Below are 12,093 nucleotides of genomic sequence, written 5' to 3'. Positions count from 1 at the left end.
AAAAAAAAACCCTCACGTGTCAGGGGTTATGGTTGTGGCGGTGATTTGAAAAGGCAAGCAAAGCAGAGCCGTCACTTTGCTTTAATGTTTGGTTTTCAGCGCCGCGGGATGCACACATCTGTCAGTGTGCGCTGTTGTGCCCTACAAAAACGTTGTTCTGCATGTATTTCCTGTTTGCCTTTTCATTTTGTTTGTTGTGTTAGTTTAAGCTATAACATCCTCTTTTTATCCATTATATGATGTGTGATTTACATTGACAGTTTGTACATAAGATTTCTAAATTAAGACTCCAACACTCAGAACATGATTTGTTGGTGCTTGTGTTACAGTTACTACTTTTCTGTGTGTATGTAGCAGGCACTTGTCTTGTACACTCTACCTTATTTTAATTGCTTTTTCTCTCTATCTCTAGGAGAGGGCATAAACAGGAAGAAAAAAATTATGATTGTTGTTACTATTTGTGGAAAGGGGGTGGGATTTAATAGAATTAGACTTATTTCTGCTCCCTTTTCAACATGTAAAGTTATACATTGTGATTATTCTTTTCCTTATGTTTTTAACATGTTCAAAATATAGCCACATTTCAAGTGCAGTATTTGAAATATATCCCCCTGAGGTTTATATGCATGCTGATACACAGCATACAGTCAAACCTGGATTATCATAAACAGCCCCATGGTCTGTGTAACTTTTTGAAATATTAAAGTGCAGCATTATCTGCTTACTATTATACGTCCTCCCTTCAGCATTGTAGTTTACATTGGGTTCACGTGACATGTGCATTGTCCTGAGGTTAGGGTAGCAAGCTGCTTTTCCCGAAAACGGAACAAAGACACTTTCAGTAACCTGTAATGTGTAAATATGCATACTGTGCGACAGACACAGCTCAGACGCAAAATTTCCAAGCTTATAGTCCCACATTAATTTTAGCTGGCATTGCTTAAACGGTGATAATGTAGCTCTCTCGCTGAGGTTAGCGGACTACTGTTGTGCATTTTATTTTGCCTCCTTGTGTTACTGATGTTAATGATGTGGTGTGCGTGAAGAGAGACTGTGAAATCGCGAGTTTTGTTGTGTGGAGCCTGTTTAGAGAGGACTTCTAAGCGGCAGGGCTCAAACCGTTAACGTTTCGCAGTAACTCAGTTCACACGCTGTTGATTTGAACGCAGTCCCTGTGCACGGAGCTAGAAAACCACCTGAGCTGCACACCTGCCACTGAGCTTAACAGTCCCCAGTTGTGTACTGCGCATGCGCCACTCACTCAAGGGCTATACTGTCATGGCGGTGACGAGCTGAAGCTACCGGGGTAGATCAGGAAGCAAATGCAGCGCAGCTGGGTCAACGTTGCCATTTAGCCAAGTGTGCGGAGTTTCCCGAGGAGGAGGAGGGGGTCACCGAGCGGACCTCAGCTCTTTGTCGGCTTTCTCCGGAGCTGTTGGCGGACTTGCTTCCATTCAGTTTGAGTTTTTTTTATTATTATGCCAAGCGCTACCTGTCAAGTGAGTGGACTCAGTGACAATAGCAACTTCCACTGCTGTGCGGAGATATTAAAGTATCCTCGCTTGCCGTTTGTGCACAGGAGCACGGGAGGACACAGGTAAAAGGGCGAACTCTTCTTCACCTGCTTCTGCCCTTGTTACCTGCACCACACTTTCCACGGCTTTTAACAGTGTAAAACCCTCCGTGTGGCATCAAGTTACAGGGCAGAGGAGTAGTTCACCGTGGAGAGGAGCACTGACATTTCCAGCCTCGCGGTGTCAGCGGTCATCAAATTCTCTCGTTTTTTGTTTTTTTTTACCCACTTTCGAGGCTGTTTTTGGATGGGAGGGAAACGTCTTGCTTATGTGCCTATAGACTGTCAACAACTCAGCTGAAGGGGAGATAAACCCCCCTCCCCCTTATTTCCCTCTTCTGACATCGGCTCCACTGTCACCATTGGAGGTGAACAGGTGCCTTACCTGTGAACGCCACCTGTCCCGTCCGCTTCCTTAGCAATGGCTAGCGAGGAGACAGCGGGCGCTGCACCGCCAGGTGAAGGGAAGGACGGGCGACCTGGCGCCGTGGGGCTCAACCCCGGAGTGCCTATCAGGGGGATAAGAATGAAATTCGCCGTGCTCACCGGCCTGGTGGAAGTTGGGGAAGTTTCCAACCGAGACATTGTGGAGACGGTGTTCAACCTGGTAAGCTGATTATGGGGCTCAGAATAGGCCATAGATAGCACTGTCACGCTGTGGTACTGGCTGTGAATCTTTGGGAAAGTCTGGCTTACACCCATATTTGCATAAAAGAAAGGCGTTGATCGTCTGTCAGCACTGACAAAATCGATACTTTCTACTAAGTGTGGCCATATTGACTTAAAGGCAAGCAGCCTACACTGGAAACTGCAGTGAGTCACAGCTATAGGACCTCTCTCTCTAATGAACCCTTATTATCCATGTGGCCCTGTAAATTAAATGGTATATTGTTGGTTTGTTGTTTACAGATAGCTGGAGTGATTGGGCTCATCAGAGCAGGTTCTCATTATTTTGACATGCATGTCATACAGTTTCTTATGCTGCATTGTTCTGTTGTCTTATTGGGCCCCTGCATGTACACATGTAATTATCAGTGTTAAAAACATGTTGCTAAGGTTGTTATTGAACATGACATGATGACCAATGTGAGAATAATCGTGGCAGAGAAAATACTGCGGCAGCAGCAAATCAGTCAGTGCTTTTTTGTGTGTGTGTGTGTGAGAGAGTGTGTGACATATCCAGGTCAGTCATACTGGGTGCCTTATCTGTCTGTTACCTGTTGGCCACCTTAAAGCATGTACCCCAGCTTGGCCTGTCTGCAGTACTGATAGCCCTCGCTTGCCTCAAAGCTTTTCACAAAGTGACTTTGCGGTGTCTGCATGAGAATGAATGTAACAAGGAAACTTACCGTGATGAATGGGAGCATGCTCAACTGCAGCTTTCACTGGTGAGGTGTGGGAGGAAGGGAGAGGGAGGAGACGTGAAGGTAGAACCTGCAAAACTGCTTTGTCACAGTGGTACAACAATGGAATCCTTTAGATAGGGGAGGCTCGCCTATAGTCATATAGTATAGTTTACTCCCAACGCCAACCCCCACAGAGGAGGCTAATGAACTGCAAGTAGATGTCTGACTCATGGCGAGATATTTGTAAGTACTACTAAACACAAACTATCCCATCAGCTAAATATCAGCACAGCTGAGAGCCTGAAAACTTCATTTAACCAAGAAGAAAAACTAAGCGGTGAATTGATTAACAAAGCAGATGATGATTAAATGCCTTTCAGACAAAAAGCGATCAGTTAACTTGTCTTTCCACTCTTATACTGACCCATGTTACACTGACCTACTTTGATTGGACACGTTTGTAGTGTCACCAGGATGCTGCAAAAGCAAAGCTTTTTTTTTCGCTTTTTCCTCATTTATTTCTTTATTTTTTGTGTCCAGTCTTGTCTGTCTGTTGCTATTATTAATTTTAGACAGACATGTGATTGCAAGCGAGGACCGCTGACTGGAAAAGCAGACAATGTAAATGCAGTATCACGGGGAAGTATTGTTTTTAGTAGCAGCTTCCAGTGACTATATGTACAATTGTTTTTTTTTGTGTGTGTGTGTTTTTTTTTCCCCTTTAAGCTGAGAAAGCCATCATTGTACAAATATGATCTGTACAGGCTCCTCTGTCTCACTGCAGCTCTTCTGGACTGCATTTTTATCATGGACAGTGTCATTTTTCAGGAGGTGCTGTGCATTTCATTATGCTTACAACATTCTACAGCTTTCCACATGATAGTCTGATTTATCACAGTGGTCATAGTTTTCTCTTTGGTAGTATCTGCCAGAGCCCTACATTGATTAAATACTACATGGTTTCCCCAAGAGTATTGTCTCTCTGTGTCACAACTCATCAGCAGTGGTTGTGATGACTCGCAGCACGTGGGCTTGGGTTATAAACGCCACTATTCAGTTGTTTTTAGAAAAACGGGCTCATGTGCCGGCCCTGTTTGTGCCTGGAGTCAGGAATTTGCTATAGATGGGGGCAAAGAAGAGTTTGCTTCACACAGTCACAGTCTGAGTGTTACGCTGTTTTGTCCCCCCCCCCCCCCCCCCCCCCCCCCAGTTGGTCGATCTGCTTCACGCTATCTCGATACAAGGTTCAAGGGGTATATAGCTGTCAGTTAAAAGTGAAAGTAAAGATGAGCAGGCCAGAGAATAGAGAGCTGAATTTTTGTCAGTGCAACAGCTGAACTGTTGATACATAATCCGGTATTCAAGTTTACTTTTAAATAGAGGAAAGGAAAAAAAAAACAAACAAACCGTAATCTGTGTGGCAGAGTACAATATCTGTATTCAGAGACAGTTTTTTTTTTTAATATTTTGGTCCTATGAAGTCTTGCCCTGTCATGGCTCATTGGACCTGTCTTGGCTAACAAATTCAATCTGTTTAAAGCAGCACTGGTGTAATACAAGGGATGAATTTCACAGCATAAACATGTTTTGTTTCTTTATTTTCTTGGATCTGAGTATGGAAAGTTTTTATTTTTCCAGAGTCTGCATCAAATACACAAGTTTGCACACAGCCAGAGGAACAATGTGCAAAAAAAGGCATATTTTCGCTTCAAACGGATTACCTCTGCAGTGGCTTTCACACTTATGGTAAAGAAAGAATATGGGAATTCTAAGTTTTTATGTATTGAGACGTAGTTAAAAAATCATCTGGTTCTTACCAGGTTTTAAAATAATTTAAATACAACCTCTGATGAACAACAAGACTCGACACATTTCACCACGTCATTATTTATTTAACAAAAGCTAAGTCAAAATGCTTAGCGGTGAATGAAGAGCTGAGTAGCTTGTACAATCATATTTAGCAGCAATAACTTGAAGTAATGATTCTCTGTATGACTTTCAGTCTCTCACATCACTGTGGAGGAATTTTGTCCCTCTATTCTTTACAGCGTTGCTTCAGTTCATTGAGTTTTGCAGGCATTTGTTTATACACAGCTCTTTTAAAAGTCCTGCTGCAGCATTTCCATTGCGTTGAGGTCTGGACTTTGACTGGGACATTGTAGCACCTTGATTGTTTTCTTTTTCAGCCATTCTGCTTGTAGATCTGAGGCTGTGTTTGGGATCATATTCCCAGTCACACTTGGACTTGATGTTCAGCTGGGAGTGAAGATGTCAGGAAACTTGATTGATGAGACTTCCCTCCCACTAAAACAGAATCAACTTTCTGGGATTTAAACTGTTAACTTAAATATGCAGCGCTACCTGCTGTTGCTACCCCTTCTGAATAAGGTAGAAACCAAAAGCAGCATAATGTTTGACCTTGGGGTCAATTTACTGGGATTTCTATTCCCGGGAACACTGGAAACAGTCTTGAATGTTTTGTACTTGTCAATAATATTTCCCATTGCAGAATTACTTCATATCATTTGGAAATGGCCTTATTAGACTTTGCAGGTTGATGGGCAGCAACAATTCTTCTTCTCTGAGATCACTGTGGATGTCTTTGCTCCTTGGCATTGTGATAACACACAGCTGAATGCTCCAGACCAACAAACTACCAAAACGTCTGCTTTTATAGAGGTTATCAGTGATTAGCAGGAATTAAATAGTAGCTCTGTTCTTTAGCGGACCCACTAAGGAACAGAATTTTTTTTGTTATATCCTGATATATAAAGACACAGACCTGAAAGATGGCATACTTTCTTTTTACTATGTCTTTATGTGCTTATTACTCTTGATCATACATGTTCATAATGGTTCAACAGGTGTCCACGTTTTTTGTAGTTGTTGTTGTTGTTGTTGTTGTTGTTTGTTTTGCATGTCTAAAGCATAGCAGCACCCACCCTGAATGGAGCCAGAGAAACTGAAAGCACTTGTGTCAAGATGTTATTGGGTGTACAACATGATTTGTGCACATTATGACAACAGGCCACACAAATTGATAGTTGAGCTTTTTTTTTTTTAAATAATGTTTTCTAACCTTTTAACTATTAAAACAAAAGTAATGAATATTTCTTTAAAACGAAGTGAAACTAATTATTGCCAAAGTGTTACAGCCTGCTCTATTGGCCAATCAGTGGGCTTAAAAAACCAAACAATCCCCAAACCACACTGGTTAGGACAAAGGGAAGCTGAGTTACAGTTTTCATCCCACTAGATTACAGATTATACATGGCACTTCTTGAAACACAGATGAATTGGTGAACAAAGTTCAACATTTAGCAAGTCTGAGATATTGATATCTGGCTTTCTGTCAAAATGTTAAGTCCAATGGTCACTGGTGTTTTAACCCCATGCCAACTTTTGAGGGGGAAAATGTGTGGGTCTCTTGGGCTTGAGTAAATGTTTGACTTTGTCTAGTAGTCACTCGTTTACACTTGTTTCCCCCCTTTTTAAGGCAGGTAGTGTAGAATCGGTTTGTTTGCGCCCTTGTGCTTTAAGTGGCTGCCCACAGCTTTAGAGGAAGTGCCACTGTTTTGTTTTTGTTCTGGCTAACTGAAACGGTGTGCTGAAAGCTGGAAAGAGCTGCAGACTGGGGTGTTAATTCTCAGTTGAGCCAGTAATAAACGTTACTGTCTGTATCTGTCTGCTGATGTAATTCTCTTTTAGTTAGCAGACTTTATTGTAGATTTGCAAAGACAGCCTTGTAATGCATAATCACACATAATTACATGTTGCTACATAGGATAGAAATAAATGAGGAAATAAAAGGCTGCAATTAGGCAACATCAGTATTCCTTCATTAGGGTTTATTGTGTTTAATGGACATCTCAGAGGGTGTAAATACTGTTAATACATGGGCACTTTAAAATGAAGCAGTGGGACGTCGGGGCTCTTGCGGTTATCCCAATATAAGAGAATGAAAGAGGTATACCGCTGCCTTACATAGGGTAGGTAATCTCCTAGGCCCAATAAAGCACTGACTAATGTGACGCTCTGTGAAGAGGAGCCAGGCTGAGCTGGAATCATGGCTCCTCTGTTAGGTGACACAGGAGATGGGTGGAATGTAACGGCGGCATTACCTGAATACAAGGTCATAGAGCCGATGGCAGACAGCTATGCAGCCCACAACTATATGAATACACTGGCTATGATCATTTAAGTGTTAGTTTTGATTTCCTTTATGAAAATGATGCATCACATCAAAGTATTTGTGTTTATCACAAAGAACTACAGCCTGAAGGCTCGTAGCAGAAGAAGCCACAAATAAAACTCTGTGATGTTTCTATTTAGTTATGATTTATTTAATATGGGATAGGTTTATTCATGTATCTGAAAATGCAGTCTGTGCCACAGGGCTTCATTAACCAAAGTGATCTTGTTATGCTACAGGGCTTTCTGGAAGATGGCGTATAGTAAAATCATAATTTCATTCATAAAGTTGACGTTTCTCATTTCATTTTTTCAAATGTTAAAATGTGGAGTGTTGGAATTTGTCTGTCCATGTGCTTCAGTTTGTCTTGAGCCACTGTATTTGAACTACCTGCTGCAACACTATGTATTAAATCTGTATTTAGCTGTAGCTATAGCTTAGATGGCCTCTTTTTGGGCATGTCTTTATCCTTTTTTATGATATCTACTTGCATTTAATTTCCCTTCTACGAGGCTACTGTTTTCCAGGCATTCTGTATTTCTAGTTGTGTCAACGAGGCAAATCAGTTTTATTCTGTTTCTTCAGTGATATTTTAAGGTCTCTTTCTTTGTCTTTGTGCTTCTGAGCATGTGCAGTTTGTGTTTGATAGTGCCTTGTTGCCCACTTTATCATCTGTGGGACTGATGTTGACACAGAGGATCCTCCTTTGAGATAGGCTGTCATAAGTGAAATTAATTGTTCTAAACTTGCATCTTCCCTTTTTATTTCTTTAAATAGGCTGCCTGGGACCCTTATTACTTCCCAGTGCAGGAATAAATCCCGAAAAGTAGTTGTTCTGTGGAATTATTATGTGTCACGCTTTAAAACTGTGAAATTGAGTTTAGTAGCTTTATTCTTATCAGCAGATACAGGCTATTTTTGCCCTGACTAGAAACTAGCGATGGTTGCAATAAGATAATCTCCAAGATGGTAGACAAGTGTTAATATGAACACTTGAGTCTTTTTTTCTTTTTTTCTTTTTCATAATTCACTGCTTGTGTGCATATGTTGCCCACAAGCACACACACATTCTCCCTTCATTTGCAAGCAGTCTGGCACAAAAGCTGTAAGAGTGAGGGCGATGCTTGTGCTCTCTCCAGGCATGCTTTGCCCTCTCTGGCAGTAACAAAGAGCCCTTTAATCTGTCACATGAATGAAATGCTATCTGCTTCTCTCAATTATCTGTCGCATCAGCCCAATTTCAGGGTCACACCTCTTTCTTCTTGCATCACTGTATCTGAAGGTAGTCCGAAGTGGTATAGGACTGTTGACTGTCAGCATGACTGTCTGTTTATTTTATTTTCAGAATAATATTCAGTGCTCATTGTTTCCGTAAATGGTCTTTTTGTTTCCCTAAACAAAAGAGGGCATTTGTGTTCGTTGCACCATTTTGGCAGTCATGTCTTTTTCATAGAAATAACAGTGAAATCACCACAGTGAGTTTTCTTGAGGGTAAACAGGATTAGCTGGTCTGGATGAGCTATAGGTGTAAGTGGGTTTAAAAAGCCACAACTGGAATGCCTGTTTTCTCCTTCTTTATGCAGTGTCTTTATTTAGCCCTGGAGCAGGTCAGATAATGCACCCATCATGCCTCATTGTCTGCTGTTTGTTGACAAATAGGCAGATGGCCTCAGGATTTAACAGGGTTTGAAAGAGATGCGTGTCATCGGAGAGATATAATGTCTTGCATAACAAGAATTTAGAGACCATTAAAAGCTTGAGATATAGTATTTTGGAACACTGTAGTTACATGAAATATCTCTGAGAAGTGTGCTTTGTTTTTCCTGTTTTTGCTTTAAAAAGATTTAATGGGAGCGTTGATAAGCACTGGGTGGGAACAGTTGCCTGGTGTCACATCCTACTTCAGGAGTGTGGTTAGGGAAACTTGTTCCACATGACAGTTTAGTGGTAACTACCTCTGGAGTACAGTGGGGAAAATAATTACTTTGTTCCCTGCTGAATTTGTATGCTTGCTCACTTACAAAGAAAAGCCAGTCTCTGTTTTTTCTGATAGTTTCCTTTTAATGCAGAGAGAGAAAATATCAAACAAAAGTCCAGGAAAAAAAAGAAAACATATTACAGAAAAGTTATAAATTCATTTAAATGTCATTGAGTGAAAAAAGTATTTGATCCTCAAGCAATACATGTACTTGAGTGACCCAGTCCATGACCTTAATGTCCTTCTTCTTTAGCCACTCCTTTGTTGCCTTAGTGGCATGTTTCAGGTTACTGCCATGTTGGATAACCAATCCATGAGTCATCTTCAGTGTTCTGGCTGAGGGCAGGAAGTCTAAGGTTTTACATTACATAGCCCTGCCCTTTATGTACCTTCAAGTTTTCATGTATCGTTAGAAGAAAAACAGCCCCAAAGCATAATGCTTCCACCTCCATGCTTGACTGTAGGGATGGTGTTCTTTGGGTCATACTCAGCATTTCTCTTCCGTCAAACACGACAGGTTGAGTTGATGCCAAATAGCTTGATTTTTATCTGGACACAGCACTTTCTCCCAAGCCTTCTCTGAATCATTTAGATGTTCACTGGGAAACTTAAGTTGGACCTGTACAAGTTCTTTCTTGAACGGTTGGACCTTATTGTATAGTGTGTTGCTAATGGTGTTGTTGGAGACTGCGTTTCTAAGTGCGTTATATTTCTTCCCTTTCCAAATATTCACACCAGCATTGTCACTTTCTCACCAAGCTTCTTGCAGATGGTCTTTTAGCACATGTAGCCTTGTGCAGGTCTATAATCTTGTTCCTGACATCCTTTGACAGCTCTTTGGTCTCACCTATGGTGGTGGAGAAGTTGTAATGGAAGAAATTGATTCTGTGGACGCGTGTGTTATATACACACAACTAGTTGAAGTTGGGAGTATCTGTAATTGATTCATTGTAATTTGTGTGCCCACAAACAATCTGTGGGAGTCAAAATTCTGGTTGGTAGGGTATCAAATACTCATTCTACTCAATGACACTAAAAGCAATATTTAATTTTAATGAAATGTGGGGTTTGTTTCTGGATTTTTGGTTGATATTCTCTCTGTGTATTAAAATGAAACTACCAAAAAATTAGAGACTGTTCATTTCTTTGTAAGTGAGCAAACTTAGATTTCAGGCGACCACCAAATGTAGACTTGTAACACACAGCAGTGAATAACCAATTAGCTTTATTGTTTATACAAGTTTTACTTCAGTGAGCACAATTCCAATTATTAGAATTACTACATTCTGCAAGTTTATTTGTAAACTAATCAGCTCGTATGCACAATTGGCAAAGTGTGGCTAGAATACATTTATCAAGCAGGCAACACATCCAACTTAAAGTCTTGTTGCACACACAGTAGTCTAGATGTAATCGCATATGTTTTTTAATTGAAAGTTAGTTTTAAAGTTTCCAATTATTGTCAGAGAACAAACATTCCAGGAAACCAAAAGAAAAACTTGCGTTATTAATTTGATTATTTTTGATTAATGGTTTTTGTCTTCCTGCAACTTCTGTTAAATTAATATTCTTTGAGTGTTGTTCTTTCACTCAAACCTGAGTCACTTGTACCATTCTCCAAACTGTTCTGGTTTAGGTTTGCTTTTAAATGTAGAATGCTGAACAAATAGTAAAAGATTAACTGCTCATAGATTTCTCGCCATTTGCGGTTGTTGCAGTGACTGCCTGCTTTTAAGAAACAGGGTCAGGGTAGTGTAGCCTACTACTTGGCCTACATCTCTACTTATTGTTTCGCCTGTAACTGTGCCAGCTCACAAAGGCATTTTGTCAAGATGCTAATGGTTATGATGGCGGAAACTGGGAACAGGCGCTGTTGAAGGCTCTCAAACACCAACAAGCTGATAATAAAACTGTGCCCAAGAGCCACAGGGGTAATTATGCCCGCTATCATTTGTATTTTCTTGCACACAGATTAATACTGTACCGTTAAGTAAATGGCTAGGGTCACTTCATTTAAGTTTCATTTAATCTTTATGCAATTTTTGCCCCGAAGAGAAGTTTTGGGCCGCTTGTTTAAAGTAGAGCAGGGTGTCTGTCCACAACACAGGATCCTTATAGCTTTGCCTGCCGTCCTAATTTGGATACTCTTGAAGTCTGCACTATACTACAAAGAGCTCTACTAGGATGATATTATGATAAGTCTTTAAAGCTGTTTTCATGCATTATAGTATTATAGAGATTACCCAGTGGAAAAACATGTCAGGATGTAAAACATCTGACATGGTTTGACTGGATGTTCAACAGTCTCTGACCGACAAACTTCCTAGTTCGTCTGTTGTCTTGTGTCCTTTCTCATGATCACGCTACCCAGCAGCACCCTCGCTTGAACCAAACAGAGTATTTCCAGTACTGAGGGCATGGCTGATGTGAACTATCTCCTGCTGTGTCCTACATCTGAGAGAGCTTTGGACAATTCCTCTGACAGTTTTCTCAGTTCATGTGTGGAATCAGCTTAAGATATTATCAAGCTTGTTCATTAAAGTCTATGTACATGAGGAAAAGGATTTTAAATGCTATTTGTGATTTTTTTTATTTTTTTTTATTTTTTATTTTTTTTAAACTGAGAGCCAGTGAAGAAACGCTGGTGATCAGAGATGCAGAGTACACCCAGATTCTTTTGACATTCTAGCTGGTAACTTGCAGAGGTTATTTGGAGACTTTACCCCACATGCTTCATGAGGCCTTTCACTCAGTTTGACAGGTACTCCTTATGTAACAAACATCTCAGTAGCTGTGAGGTATGATACGTTATGATACATGGACAGACAGAGTAGCATTTTATTGCATTTGTCTGAATAGTTCTTGCATAGTTTGAAGCTATGCCTTGGGTCATTGCTGGAGTAATCTCAGTTCCAATCAGGTATTGTCTGCAAGGTATGTCTTCAAGATTTGTCAAATCCATTTGGGGCCCGTTTATGGTCTAAATCAACTTATTGTTAATGCT

General features: G+C 40.6%; 1 protein-coding gene across 5 annotated transcripts in view; it reads left to right on the top strand.

Annotated features, from left to right (window-relative positions):
* The first annotated feature begins 974 nt into the window (after positions 1 to 974).
* Positions 975 to 12,093, top strand: part of lrba (LPS-responsive vesicle trafficking, beach and anchor containing) — a 176,210-nt gene continuing 165,091 nt past the window's right edge. For 4 of the 5 annotated variants that reach the window (XM_082537101.1, XM_082537100.1, XM_082537098.1 and 1 more), the window contains exon 1: positions 976 to 2,180. In XM_082537101.1, the coding sequence (XP_082393227.1) occupies positions 1,995 to 2,180 (186 nt within the window). In that variant the 5' untranslated portion in view covers positions 976 to 1,994. Of the gene's footprint in view, positions 2,181 to 12,093 lie in introns of all 5 variants that reach the window. The other variant, XM_082537099.1, reaches the window with a different exon arrangement.

The sequence above is a fragment of the Aulonocara stuartgranti genome (assembly GCF_965226115.1).
Source record: "Aulonocara stuartgranti genome assembly, chromosome: 6".
NCBI classification, from domain to species: domain Eukaryota; kingdom Metazoa; phylum Chordata; class Actinopteri; order Cichliformes; family Cichlidae; genus Aulonocara; species Aulonocara stuartgranti.
The sequence above is the reverse complement of the archived record's forward strand: the minus strand, read 5'-3'. Positions and strand labels throughout refer to the sequence as shown.